This window comes from Eumetopias jubatus, unplaced genomic scaffold (assembly GCF_037043125.1).
Source record: "Eumetopias jubatus isolate StellerSeaLion01/CBP00866 unplaced genomic scaffold, mEumJub1_p1.0 scaffold_7, whole genome shotgun sequence".
Lineage (NCBI taxonomy): Eukaryota > Metazoa > Chordata > Mammalia > Carnivora > Otariidae > Eumetopias > Eumetopias jubatus.
The window spans coordinates 48,132,761-48,147,345 of NW_028274813.1; the positions used below are offsets into that span (position 1 = coordinate 48,132,761).

Genomic DNA, 14,585 nt, shown 5'->3' on the forward strand with positions numbered 1-14,585 from the left:
AGTCGGTTGAGCCACTGACTCTTGGTTTTGGGTCAGGTCATGATCTCAGGGTTGTGAGATCTGCTTGGGATTCTCATTCCCTCTTCCTCTGCTCCTCCTCCCCGCTCGATCTCTTTCTCTCTCTCTCTAAAATAATTAATTAAAAAAAAGAACCTAATTAAAAATCTGGAAGGATATACTCTAAACTATTAACAGATTACCTCGGGGGATGAAATGGGGAGAGATGGGGGGGACTGTCATCTTATTTTATAATATCTGAATTTTTTAAAACAAAATACTATTTTGTAGTAATTTTTTACAAATAAAATTTTTCTCTAAAATACTTTACTTAATACATAGTAATAAAAATTGAAAATGAGGGGTGCCTGGGTGGCTCAGTTGGTTAAAGTGTCCGACTCTTGGTTTCAGCTCAAGTCATGATCTCATGGGTCATGAGATTGAACCCCGAGTCAGGTTCTGCACTCAGGGGGAAGTCGAAGATTCTCTCCTTCTGCCCCTACCCCCACTGGCTTACGCCCTCTCTCTCTCAAATAAGTAAATCTTTTTTAAAAAATTGAAAATGAGTTAACGTAAATAAAAGAAGACCATTTAAGGCAGTATATTATTAGTTTCATAGCACTTCCTAGATGTGGAGGATTTTAATATTCTTATTTTTTAAGTAAAGAGGATAATTACCGGGGCACCTGGGTGGCTCAGTCATTAAGCGTCTGCCTTCGGCTCAGGTCATGATCCCAGGGTCCTGGGATCGAGCCCCGCATCTGGCTCCCTGCTCCACAGGAAGCCTGCTTCTCCCTCTCCCACTCCCTGTGCTTGTGTTCCCTCTCTCGCTGTGTCTCTCTCTGTCAAATAAATAAATAAAATCTTTAAAAAAAAAGAAGGATAATTACCTTACTCCAGTCGTAATTGTCCATTCAACAAATTTATAGAGCATCTACCTGTGGCATAGTTTTTCATAGAATCCTGCCCAGAGCTAAGAAGAGAACACACTTCATTCAGCCTTGGGATGTCAGGCAAGACTTCCTGGAGGAGGTGATATCTGAATTATATTCTGAAGGAGAGATCTGAATTAACTAGGCTAATGTGGCGGGGAGAAGGGCAGGGGAAGGAGAATGTACCAGAATGAGGACAATGTTTTCAAACTAGAGACCAAGTCATTTGCTTCTGGTTAATCTGATTAAAATCAGAATTAATTGTTTCATATTGTCAGAGAAGCATATTAGATCTTTTCATGCTCTTGGCACTTGTTTGATAATCTGTATTTGGGAAGTGTGGGCTCATATTTTCTTTTGGTTTCTAGTGACTGGCAGGGTGTATTGCTCTAATGCCTGTTTTGCTTGGAAAACTGGAATAATGAATACCCTGAAGATATTTTGTTGCTGGAGATGTGTCAGCATCTGTCACTGTCACATGAGTTAAACATTGCACTCTTTATCTGAATTTTAGAGCCTTGAATGGTTCAACTGTCACTCTTTGTGAGTGTACATACATGTTACTTTCTTGGGCCATCTATGTCTCTTATACTTAAATCTTGCTTCCCATATGTAAACTTCCACTATATATCCATAGATTTTTTTTTCTGTTTTCTATAGGATTCCAGGGAAAAATTTAAAAATTATCACTTAGAGAAATGCAGAAAGAGGGAAAAACCAGGAAATGTATTGACATGAAGGGATGAAAGTGGATTGTGTTTGCTAGATTATAATGCAGAAGCCTTAAAAAAAGAATTAAAGTCTTGTCAGTTGATATTTTTCTGAATCCTGTAAGTTGGATTTTAAACATTTTGGAAGGCTACTGACTGTTATTTGGTCTCTTTTTCCAGATTATTTAAAATAATAATATTTTTCCTTGGATCAAATTCAACTCTCAAATTAAGACCTTAAATATGAAAGAATTCACAATTTCTTATATTGAAAATCATCATAGGAAATAGTTTAATGTAAAATATGATTAGCACATTACCCTATTTTCAATAAAAGTCACCCCTGAAGTCTATTAAATATTATGAAATTAATACTTTTCTCTGGTACCTGTTGCATTTAAAAAAGGAAAACAGAATTCTCATCTATTGAAAGGAGCAGTGAAACCTTGACATCAGAATACAGTTACTGGGTTCTAACTCCATCTCTTGCCCCCGGCCAGCAGAACAGCCTTGGGCATGTCCCCTAACTTGACCAGCTAAGTCTTTGTGTTTAAATAAATAGAATTAAGTAACGAGTATGAGAGTTCCTCCAAACTGTAAAGCAACTACAAATATAATTTGCATCATTATCATGGAATTTGTCTTCTAGTAGACATTTTATAACCCACTGAACAAGACTCCCAAGAGGTCAATTATTGCTGCTTATTTTATAACTTTTGGCCATGTTTTCTGTACCAGAATCTCACTGGCATGTGAAATGTTGAGCAGTGGACAGCCTAAATCTGTGTGCACATAATTTTCCATAGCCCACGGGAGGACTGAAATGCTGAAAGATCTTAGGAACTGGGGCAAGACCTAAGGCCAACAGATAATTCTTTTGTCCAAGGGCAAGAAAGAGGAGAGGGTAGTTGTGGTGTGAGGCTTTTGGCTGACCTGTTCCATGTCTCTAAATGTGTTTGTGTTTGGGTGAGGGATAATTACATTGGGGAGGAGAGTTAAAATGTCTGTTCTCTTCCCCAGGCCCCTCCTTACGCTAATTTACCATGATAGGTGAGGAAAATGTGAACTTCTTATCACAACATATTTGAGACTTCTGTAGAAAATCCTTTTTTTTTTTTCTTCTTCCTGTTTGTGATTTTCCTTCTGTATCCCTCTCCCGCATTCTATTCTTTTTCTTACCTTCTTTATGTCATTTCTAAAAGTATTCCTTTGAAGGCTGTCTTCCCTACATTCTTGGTCATTCTTCTATTTTCCCTTTTTCCCTCTTGTAACATTACCTATTTAATCCAGCAAATTGGTATAATTTTACTCTCCTGTTTTATCATACGCTCCTTATTTTTTATGCCAATTATGAAAGTGTAAACTTTGAAGAGTAAATGAAAGACATCGTAAAGTATTAAATTGCATTTCTACATATGATGCCACTGGATGTAGTGAAAATGAGCATTTATATTAGCAATGACAACATAATAGTACAATGCTTTTAGACTGTTTTGGTAGTATGTGTTGATGGCCTTAAATGCTCATATTCATACCCTTAGACCTAGTTAATTTCAAACCTTAGAATCCATTTGAAAGAAATAATCTTAAATAATGAAAAGACTATGTGTAGCCAGGGGCGCCTGGGTGGCTCAGTTGGTTAAGCGACTGCCTTCAGCTCAGGTCATGATCTCAGGGTCCTGGGATCGAGCCCCGCATCGAGCCCCGCATCGAGCCCCGCATCGGGCTCCCTGCTCCGTGGGAAGCCTGCTTCTCCCTTTGACCCTCCCCCTGCTTGTGTTCCCTCTCTCGCTGTCTCTCTCTCTCTCTCTCTGTCAATTAAATAAATAAATAAAATCTTAAAAAAAAAAAGACTATGTGTAGCCAAACAATGAATCATGGAACACTACATCAAAAACTAATGATGTAATGTATGGTGATTAACATAACAATAAAACATTTTTTAAAAAGGAGAAAAGACTATGTGTAGCATTCTTAATGTCTAACAATAAGGGAGAATGATTTTGTGGACTATTATGTAGCCATTTAAAATTATGTATAACATGGAAGTTCATAATTTTAAAAACAGAATTAAAATTTGGACCTACAAGAGAACTTAGCGAATATAGATTTCACATTCAAGGTTGGTGAGAATATAAATTCACACAGTTTTGTTAAAGGGCACTATGGCAATATCTTCATTTAAAATTCACATACTTTTGACCTAACAAATAGACTTGTAAGTTGCCTTACTGATAAACTCTGGTATGTGCCAAAATATTTGCAGTTATAATCATTGCAGCACTAATTATAATAAGTCTCTCCAGGGGCTCCTGGGTGGTGCAGTCGGTTAAGTGTCCAATTCTTGGTTTCTGCTCAGGTCGTGTACTCATGGGTCATGGGATCCAGCCCCATCGTGGGCTCCCTGCTCAGCTGGGAGTCTGCTTGAGGAGTCTCTCCCTCTGCCCCTCCCCCTACTTGGATGTGTGTGGTGCTCGTGCACACTCTCTCAAATAAATAAATCTCTTTTAAAAATCAATCTGTCTGTGATTTTTTGGTAAGTAGTGAATAGTTTCTTTTTTAGGAATTTATCTGAAGGAAATAAGGCTGTGGATAGATATAAAGCTAAGATATATTTATCCCTGTATTTATAACTGCAGAATAATATTAAAACCCTCCATGTTCAACAATACCAGATTAGTGAAATACAGTCTCCCATCAATAGAAAATTATGCAGCATTATAAATAACATTGTAGAAGACTATGTGTGATGTCATTATCTTCTACCACACATACACATGTAAGCACTGACACATCTACACATGGAAAAAAAGAAACACATGCTCTATTTAACTTTTTTCCTCTGGGTAGTAAGATACAGATGCCTTGTTTTTCTAAATTTTCCCTTAATGATATACTATTATATTTATAAAATACATAAAAACCATGAGTATTTTTTAATAAGAATATTAACTCTAGTATAAAGAAAAGGCTTAGCGGAAGTATAACAAAAATTGTAAATAATAGCTAGTTTTGAGTGGTGGGATGAAAGGTAACTCTGTGTGTGTGTGTCTTTTCTATATTTTTCTTTAATGAGAAAATGAATATATTCATTTTATTGGAAATAAAGTTCTGTTAAAAGCATGGTTGATAAGCAGCTAATTAACTTAGTGCCAAATAATTTTTATATAACTAACAAACTTAAAAACATTTTTATTTTCATTTTAGGCTAGAAATATTCATACAGGAGAGTTGGCTGCAGTAAAAATTATCAAATTGGAGCCTGGTATGTATTAAAACTCTCAAGATAATTTTTTAATACTTCTCTTGTGTAGTTCATAAATATAGAACTTAAGCATTTTCCGTATTTTTTCCTTATTTCCCTTCTTCCAAAAAGAAATCTTTGTTGTCAGGGCAGTAAGGTATCCAATATGGTTATAATTAAATTCCACTGGAGGTTGTTAGTTAAAGATGAGTTTGGTGTGATAGTTTTGTTGCGAAATAAAATTTGAAATGTGCACATTCAAAAATTGGAAGGCACATTGACGGTGTTAAAGTAATTTTCTTTTAAGGTTATAGTGAAATATTTGAACTTCTTTTATGAGAATTTAATTAGGAAAGTATTCATTGATGGGGTGAGATATTTGGTAATATTTGGGATAATGGTATTTTATATGTCAGATGTAACCTGGCTGTTAGGTTTAATAATTCTGGTCTTAGCCTAGGGCCTTTTTTTTTTTTCTAAACACTTCTTTGTAACAGAAAGGTGTTTGTTTTAAAACAGGGGTGCGTGGCTGGCTCAGTCAGTAGAGCATGCAAGTCTTGATCTTGGGGTGTAAGTTTGAGCCCCATGTTGGGTGTAGAGATAACTTAAAAAAAATACTGAGAAATTTGCTTTGAAAAAAAAAAACAACTGTGTAAAACCTGAAACTCTTTTGTTATTTCAATAACCTAAGAGTTTTCTAATGAGAGTAGTAGTAGCTTTTTCTCTCCAGTTTTTTATTGTAAAATATATATAACAGAAAATTTACCAACAAAACCATTTTTTTTAAGATTTTATTTATTTACTTGACAGAGAGAAACACAGCAAGAGAGGGAACACAAGCAGGGGGAGTGGGAGAGGGAGAAGCAGGCTTCCTGCCAAGCAGGGAGCCCGATGTGGGGCTCGATCCCAGCACTCTGGGATCATGACCTGAGCCGAAGGCAGACGCTTAACGACTGAGCCACCCAGGTGCCGCTGAAACCATTTTTAAGTGTATAGTTCAGTTGAATAAAATACATTGATAATGTTGTGCTACCATCACCACCATCCATCTTCAGGACTCTTCATCTTGTAAAACTTAAACTCTATACCCATTATATAGTAACTTCCCATTCTGGTCTTCCTCCTAGCCCTTGGCAACCACCATTTTACTTTTTGTCTCTGTGATTTTCACTACTCTGGGTACTTGATTTAAGTGGAATCATATAGTATTTGTCTTTTTGTGACTGGCTGGCTTATTTCACTTAGCATAATGTCTTCAAGTCTCATCCAGTTGTCACATATGTCTGAATTTCGTTCCTTTTCAAGACCAAATAACATTCCCTTGAATGAATAGATCACATTTTATTTATCCATTCATATGTTGATGGGCACTTGGGTTGCTTCCACATTTTAGCTATCGTGAATAATACTGCTATATGAGGATGAACATACAAATATTTCTTCCAGACCTGCTTTTATTCTTTTTTATATACCCAGAAGTAGAATTGCTGGATCATATAGTAATTCTATTTTTAATTTTTTAGGAACCACCATACTGTTTTCTGCAGTGGCTGTACAATTTTGCATTCCTACCAGTAGTGTTCAAGTGTTCCAATTTCTCCACATCCTCATCAACACGTATTATTTTTCTGTTTTGTTTTGTTTTGTTATCGCAGCCATCCTAATGGATGTGAGGGGGTATCTCATTGTAGCTTTTGTTTGCATTTCTGTAGTGATTAGTGATGTTGAGCATCTTTTCATGTGCTTATTTGTCTATCATTTTTGGAGAATTGTCTGTTTAAGTCCTTTGCTCATTTTTTAATTGGGTTTGTTTCTTTGTTGTTGAGTTTTTGGAGCTCTTTGTTATAATCTGGATATTAATCCCATATCAGATATATGATTTGCAAATATTTTCTCCCATTCCATGGGCTTTTTACTGTATTGGTATTGTCTTTTGGTGCATAAAATTTTAAAATTTTCATGAAGTCCAGCTTGCCTATTTTTTCTTTTGTTGCCTGTGCCTTTAGTACCATACTCAAGAAATCATTGACAAATCTAGTGTCAACGAGCTTTGCTTTATTGTAAGAGTTTTACAGTTTTACGTCTTACAAAGTCTGTGATCATCTTGAGTTAATTTTTGTATATGGTGTTGGGTGAGGGTCCGACTTTGTATTTTTGCTTGTGGATATCCATTTTCCCAGCACCATTTGTTGAAAAGATGGTCCTTTCCCCATTGAATAATCTTAGCAGCCTTGTCAGAAATCTTTTTGGTTGAAGGTCAAAAAATCTTTGACCATATATGTAAGGGCTTACTTCTGGATTCTCTATTCTATTCTGCTGGTCCTTATGTCTGTCTGTATGCCAGTATCACACTACTTTGAGTACCATAGCTTTGTAGTAAGTTTTGAAATCAGGAAGTGTGAATCATCTAATTTTGATCTTCTTTTTCAAGATTAGTTTTGGCTATCCACGGTCCCTTGAGATTTCATATAAATTTTAGGATAAATTTGTCTGTTTCTGCAAAATAATGTTGTTGGAAAAAGGAGTGGTAATTTTTGACCAGGTAGGTGAATATTTGGTGATTGTTCATTGCTGCTTCATAAACTTAGACATGTAGAATAATTGTGTGACTGTAATTATGCCAAACAATTTCTTAATTTGAGCATTAAAAATGTTTCTGCATTTCAGATACAATATTTTCATCATTATGTATATGATTCATTAAAGAGAGATTACTGAGGGTAGCTTATGCTGCAACACTTTAAAAATAAGCTTCCATATAAGACACGGTATCCTTTTTGCCTCTGGGTATTAGAAATTGTTATAATACTCTTAGAGTTCTCCCCTTCTACACTGTTGGTGGGAATGCAGGCTGGTGCAGCCACTCTGGAAAACAGTATGGAGGGTCTTCAAAAAGTTGAAAATAGCTACCATATGACCCAGCAATTCCACTACTGGGTTTTTACCCCAAAGATACAAATGTAGGGATCTGAAGGGGTACGTGCACCCCGATGTTTACAGCAGCAATGTCCACAATAGCCAAACTGTGGAAAGAGCCAAGATGTCCATTGACAGATGAATGGATAAAGAAGATGTGGTATTTATATACAATGGAATATTATGCAGCCATCAAAAGGAATGAAATCTTGCCATTTGCAATGACGTGGATGGAAATGGAGGGTATTATGCTGAGCGAAATAAGTGAATCAGAGAAAGACATGTATCATATGATCTCACTGATATGAGGAATTCTTAATCTCAGGAAACAAACTGAGGGTTGCTGGAGTGGTGGGGGGTGGGAGGGATGGGGTGGCTGGGTGATAGACATTGGGGAGGGTATGTGCTATGGTGAGTGCTGTGAGTTGTATAAGACTGTTGAATCACAGACCTGTACCTCTGAAACAAATCATACATTATATGTTAAAAAAAGAAGATAGTAGGAAGGGAAAAATGAAGGGGGGGAATTCAGAGGGGGAGATGAACCATGAGAGACTATGGACTCTGAGAAACAAACTGAGGGTTCTAGAGAGGAGGGCAGAGAGGGATGGATTAGCCTGGTGGTAGGTATTAAAGAGGGCATGTACTGAATGGAGCACTGGGTGTTATACGCAAACAATGAATCATGGAACACTACATCAGAAACTAATGATGTAGGGGTACCTGGGTGGCTCAGTTGTTAAGCAGCTGCCTTCGGCTCAGGTCATGATCCCAGGGTCCTGGGATCGAGCCCTGCATCGGGCTCCCTGCTCCGTGGGAAGCCTGCTTCTCCCTCTCCCACTCCCCCTGCTTGTGTTCCTGCTCTCGCTGTCTCTCTCTCTGTCAAATAAATTAAAAAATCTTTAAAAAAAAAAAAACTAATGATGTAATGTATGGTGATTAATATAACATAACAAAAAAAACAAAAAAAAAAAGAAATGAAGGGGATTAAGAGTACACTTATTGTGATGAGCACTGAGAAATGTATAGAATTGCTGAATCATGTTGTACACCTGAAACTAATATTACACTGTTTGCCAATTATGCTTGAATAAAAAAAAAATATGGATCACAAAAAAAAATACTCTTAAGTTCTATTTAGTAAGTATAGAGTGATCCCCAGTGATGTCACTAACACAAATAGAAGAGAATATAACACAACTATGCAAGCATTTGCCTCTTCTGGAGGAGTCGTGAGCAGATATTCAAGTTATGTTCAAGGGATAGTTAGAGTCCAAATAATGAATGGGCTGCGTTCTCAGAGGGAAGAAAGTTATTTATCCCTTCTCTGCCCTCAGTGAGTGCACTGGGCTTGCTTTAGCATAGTTTCACTTATTTGAGTTGAATGTATTTTTAAAAATCTTACTGACTTCTCATTAAGTCATAAAAGAGAAACATATATCATCATATGACGTTATTATTTAATACATAAAGATTAATTGTGGGGACCATTAAGATTGAAAGGTTGGAGTTTTTTTGTGCTTTGTTGACCTTATGTCAGAGTTCCTTAATATGTAAGATTGACTAATGTTTAAATTCTCCCCCCAAAAAGAATAATATAGAAGTTCAATAAATGCTTGATAATGTGATTTTAGTATTTGATCATTTTTATAATGTTATTTGCCTATACTTATATTTTGCCCAATTCTACCAAATTGTCTTTTATTATCAATTTTTAGATGCCATTTGCACTTTGAGAATAGTGGCTCTTCGTGTTTTTCAAGTTTTCCCCAGTTTTTCTCTCTTCGTACTCTGCTTGTCATCCTTTTCTGTGTGAAAGTGATTTCTTTCTTCTTAGATAAATTTTCAGTTTTCCTTTCACTATTCTCCTTTTCCTCGGTAGGCCTTTTCTACTAGACAATTCTAAAAGTATTTAACTAATTTTTTCTAGTTTTTTTCCCTTCTTTTCTTCTGGTATTTATATATTCGCTCCATCAGGAACAATTTGTTCTAAGGGGCGAAGGAGAGCTCTAGGTTTATTCTTTTTCAAGTGGCTAGATAGTTTCCCAGAGCTGTTTACACAGACTCTTGTCTTTTATTCTCAGGGTTAAAATGCCTCGATTGTTGTAAACTAAATTTCCATGTATCTCTGGGTTTTGTTTTCTGTTCCAGTGATTGTTTTTCCCTCCTATTTCTTCTTCAGTACTATCCTGTTTTTGATGATTCTAACTTTTCGATGCATTTTATAATCTTCACTGCTTTTATTTTTCAGGAGAACTTTAAAATCATTTTTGTCAAAGAGAAAAAAGCTTGTGAGATTAATTTAGAAGATAGAGCATTTTGAGAGTAGAAATTCAGGTCTTCAGCCAAGTATTATAACTTGCCAAATAATTCATATTTATGATATTTCTTGCTGTTACGAATGTCATTTTCCCCCCCTTACACTTTCTAGTTGGTTACTGTTGATATAAGTCATTGATTTATTGGACTTATTTTCTCTGGCAGATAGTTTTTCATCGATAGCATTTCATTAGATAGCTTTTCATGCCCTTTTGCCTTTAGTTTAACTTCATCAAACACTGATCTTGCCAACTCTCCTTTTTGATTATATTCGTGTGGCATATTAACAAATGGATACAGCTGCTATACTTGGGTCTGTCATTTTACTTTAATCCTTTCTGGGTCAGTGGTTTTTAGGTGTATGTGAGTTTTATTTTATAACCCAATCTGAATCTTTTCTCCTTTTAATAGATGAGTCTATTACTGTATTGTTTAGTGAGATGTTTGATCCTTTGTTGTGGTTTTATTTTCTAATGTTTTTTGAAGCTTTTAAAAATTTAAAAAATTATGGCTATTTTACCGCTGATATTTTGAAAGGTACACAGTCTAGTTTTAACAGAGGATAGGATGGCTTACAATGAGACTTTGATTAACATGCTTATATGGATGTTTTTGATTTATTAACTTAAGCACTGAAAGTCAATGACTTCTAGGTTTAAAGATGTTGAATTTTACATGTTTATACCCTCCTACCTCTTCATCTCCCAATTTTCAGACGTTGGTTAGTTTATTTGGAGGTTTTTGCCTGAGAATTTTTTTATTATACTGGGGCATTGAGTGTGTGTTAGTCTGCATATCTTTTAAGAATTATACCAATTATTTGGACTTAGTTTTATATTTAAGTGGATTTGGTGCTCAGTATTGGTCTTTTCATGCCATGTCCCTGCCATTCTGACTGACTTATTTTGTATCAGCTATTAATAGAATGAATCAAATAATCATATACATTTTCCTCTTATGTATTAGCAGTAGTATAGTTTGAACCCACAAATTGTTCACCCCAAACCTGCTCTTCCCTCAGTCTTCCCCATTTTGACAAGCAGTTAGCCAAGCCGGAAATCTCGGTGTTGTCCTTGCGATTTCTCTCTTTTTTTTGTACTCCAGAGTCAGGCTGTTAGCAGGTTTCTTCACCTCTACCTGTAAAATGTATTCTGCATCTGTCTACTTCTCTGCGTTGCCTTCTCTACCCTCTGGTCTCGCCGTCCTGTCCCACACCGCCCATCTTCTTCCAGCCGGTTGCACCAAGCCACCAGACTGATCTTTTAAAAACACAAATCAGATTGCAGTGCTCTCTGAAGCTTTCGAATCCACTTAGAATAATATTCACCCTTTTAACGTTGCTTATAAAACCCTACATGATTTGCTGTCTCCTTCTCTGAACTCATCATGTAACTTTTTCCCTTCTCTAATCTGCTTTTATTTTCTTTTTATTTAAACAGTCCAAGATTAAACTAGCCCTTCATTCTACCTGAAGTACTATTTTTCATGATCTTTTGAACAGAAGGCTTCTGGGTCATTTACATCTCAGTTTAAAAGTCATGTCCTCAGAGAGAGCCATTTCTGACTACCTAATTTGAAGTGGCTACTCAAGCTCTTGTTATTTTAATTCTCTGAAATAAAATGTATATGTTTATATATGTATATGTATTTGTATAATAAATATAAATAAATATATAGTGGTCTCTCTCAGCTGCTATATTTCAGCATCTGAAACAGTGTAATACGGTACAGTAGGCACTCAGTAAATAGTTTTTGTACAAATGAATATTATAAATGTCTTTCTTTTGCCTTTGAATAAGAATGACCAGTTGACGAAATATAGAACTATTTGTATCACACATTATTCCACCCTCAAAAATGTGTAGACATCTTCTCTGTGTGTAGTGTTGGGGGAAACTGTAAGGCTGTCTTGGCATTTTTTCCTCTGCAGGTCTTGCTGCTTTTCCTGATTATTTGTGGCACTAATACTGCTTATCTCCTATGAGCTTGTGATGTTCAGAAGATAGGACCATAATATTTATTATATATTCAGATTTCAGTTCATGGTTAATAGTAATTGTAATTTTAGTAAATTTAGCAAATAACAACCGTAAGTTTTTCTTATACTTTAAATATATATACTTTTCATCTTAGTAAATAGTTTCATTTATTTTCATCATCTATGCTTTAGAATTTGAGGAATTGATCTTCTGGTTGTGACAGTATTTTTATTCATTTGGATGGTTTCGTTACATCTTATTCGAGGATTTTTTTCTTTTGTATTTTGCCTCTTTTTATTTATTTTTTTTAGATTTTATTTGAGAGAGAGCACATCAGAGGGGGGAGGGTCAGAGGGAGAAGCAGGCTCCCCATTGAGCAAGGAGCCGCATGTGGGGCTCGATCCCGGAACTCCAGGATCATGACCTGAGCTGAAGGCAGTCACTTAACCAGCTGAGCCACCCAGGCACCCCATGTATTTTGCCTCTGTTTTTAAAAAATATTTTTCTGTTGACCATAGGTATTTATTTATTTATTTATTATTTATTCATTCATTCATTTATTTTAGCATTTTCACCAAAGTAGATAGTGTTTTTCACATTTTTGGAATGTGAAAATTAGGTAAAAAATATGATGGTATGCTAATGAATTTTCCCAACATTCAGTTCAGATGCTTCAAATAATTCTGGAGACAGCTGTATTTCAGAAATGAATTTTTAACTCTACTTAGTAGCTTTTAAAAAAATTTGTGCTAAAGCCAGTATAATACAAAAGTGCTTCCTTGTATTGATTTAACAGATGAGCTGGTTTAGAATTATATTTAGATATGAAAAGATAATTATTTGCCAATATGACTTAGAAAAAGCCCTATGTCTGGTAAAACATAAACAAGACTTTTTTTTTTTGAGTAAATATTATCCCAACTGTAAACTTAATAATACTTTTCACCCCAGGTAAAAATAGATTATTGAAGTTCATACTAATTGTTCGGTCTTGAATTTTATTACAGATTTACCTCACAATTTAATCTTAAAGATTATTATATTTATAATATAATATATTTAATAATATATTGAAAATTTCACTGAAACAGATTGCTTTTGCAACTCTAATACTCATAAAAATTCTAAGTGAATCTTAGAGTTAAAAATAAATTAACGTAGAGAATTGGTTTTTTTAATTAGCCACAAAAATAAAAGAAAAAGAAAATGTCAGCATTCCTTCCTGTGTCTCTATATTTTTGTTACCGTTCATATACACAGGCAAATGATTATTTTTAAGAATGATTAAATCGTTTCTGTATCTTATTTTCATAGTAGATACTTATTAAATATGCATACCTACATCTTACAAATGGTGACATTCGAATAAAGTTTGGCTTACTAGTGATTAGTATTGAAAATAAATGATACTGATGATACCATTGTGAATTTTAGTTTCATTTTCCATCTCTTTGGTCAGACATAAGGACTGCCCTAAAAAGCAGGCAGATATTATGATGCATGTCACCATGTTTTCCTGTCTGTGTCTGAATTGCAGCCTTCCCTCTAACTCATTTTACAGATGCTCATTTTGCTCAACAAGTCTGTAGCTAGTGGCAGCCGACAGCCAGAACAGAAGCAAGATTCCTGGGAAAGCTGATCATCAGAATCCTACTCCCCCTCCCTTCATTTTCTTCTCCCATTATTACCCCTCTTTTCTGGTGAAACTAAAGTGTAGTATTTTAAAGTTATGCACATGATAGTTTGTTAAAAACTGTGAACAACTCAGTAGCGAAAAGAACCCCAGTCTGATTAAAAAATGGGCAAAGGCTCTGAGTAGACGTTTTTCCAAAGCAGACATCCAAATGGCCAAATAAACACATGAAAAGATGCTGAGCATCACTCATCATCAGGGAAATGCAGATCAAAACTACAATAAGATATCACCTCACACCTGTTAGAATGGCTCTTAACAAAAAGACGAAGTAAGTGTTGGTGAGGACGTGGGGAAAATGGAACCCTTGTGTACTGTTGGTGGAAATTAAATTGGTGCAGCCACTAAATTGGTGCAGCCACTATGGAAGACAGTGTGGAGGTTCCTCAGAAAGTTAAAAATAGAAACTCTGCTATGATACAGCAGTTCCACTCTGGGTATTCATCTGAAGAAAATGAAAACACTAACTCAAAAAGATATATGTACCCCCGTGCTAATTACAGCAATTTTTTACAGTAGCCAAGATATATATGGAGTGTCTGTCCATGGATGAATGGATAAAGATGTGTGTATATGTAAAAAAGAAATGCAGTCCCGCCGTTTGTGACAACGTGGATGAATTTAGAGGACATTATGCTAAGTGAAATAAGTCAGAGAAAGCAAATGCCATATGATTTCACTTATATGTGGACTCTAAATAAAAACAAAAACTAAGCTCATAGATACAAAGAACAAATTGGTGGTTGCCAGAGGCAATTGGGTGGGGATAGGTGAAATGGGTGAAGGGAGTCAAAA

At 35.5% G+C, this 14,585-nt stretch overlaps 1 protein-coding gene across 1 annotated transcript in view; it reads left to right on the forward strand.

Annotated features, from left to right (window-relative positions):
* Positions 1 to 14,585, forward strand: part of MAP4K5 (mitogen-activated protein kinase kinase kinase kinase 5) — a 108,201-nt gene that overhangs the window by 19,245 nt on the left and 74,371 nt on the right. Inside the window, exon 3 of the mRNA XM_028101528.2 lies at positions 4,847 to 4,904. Within this exon, the coding sequence (XP_027957329.1) occupies positions 4,847 to 4,904 (58 nt within the window). The remainder of the gene's footprint in view (positions 1 to 4,846; positions 4,905 to 14,585) is intronic.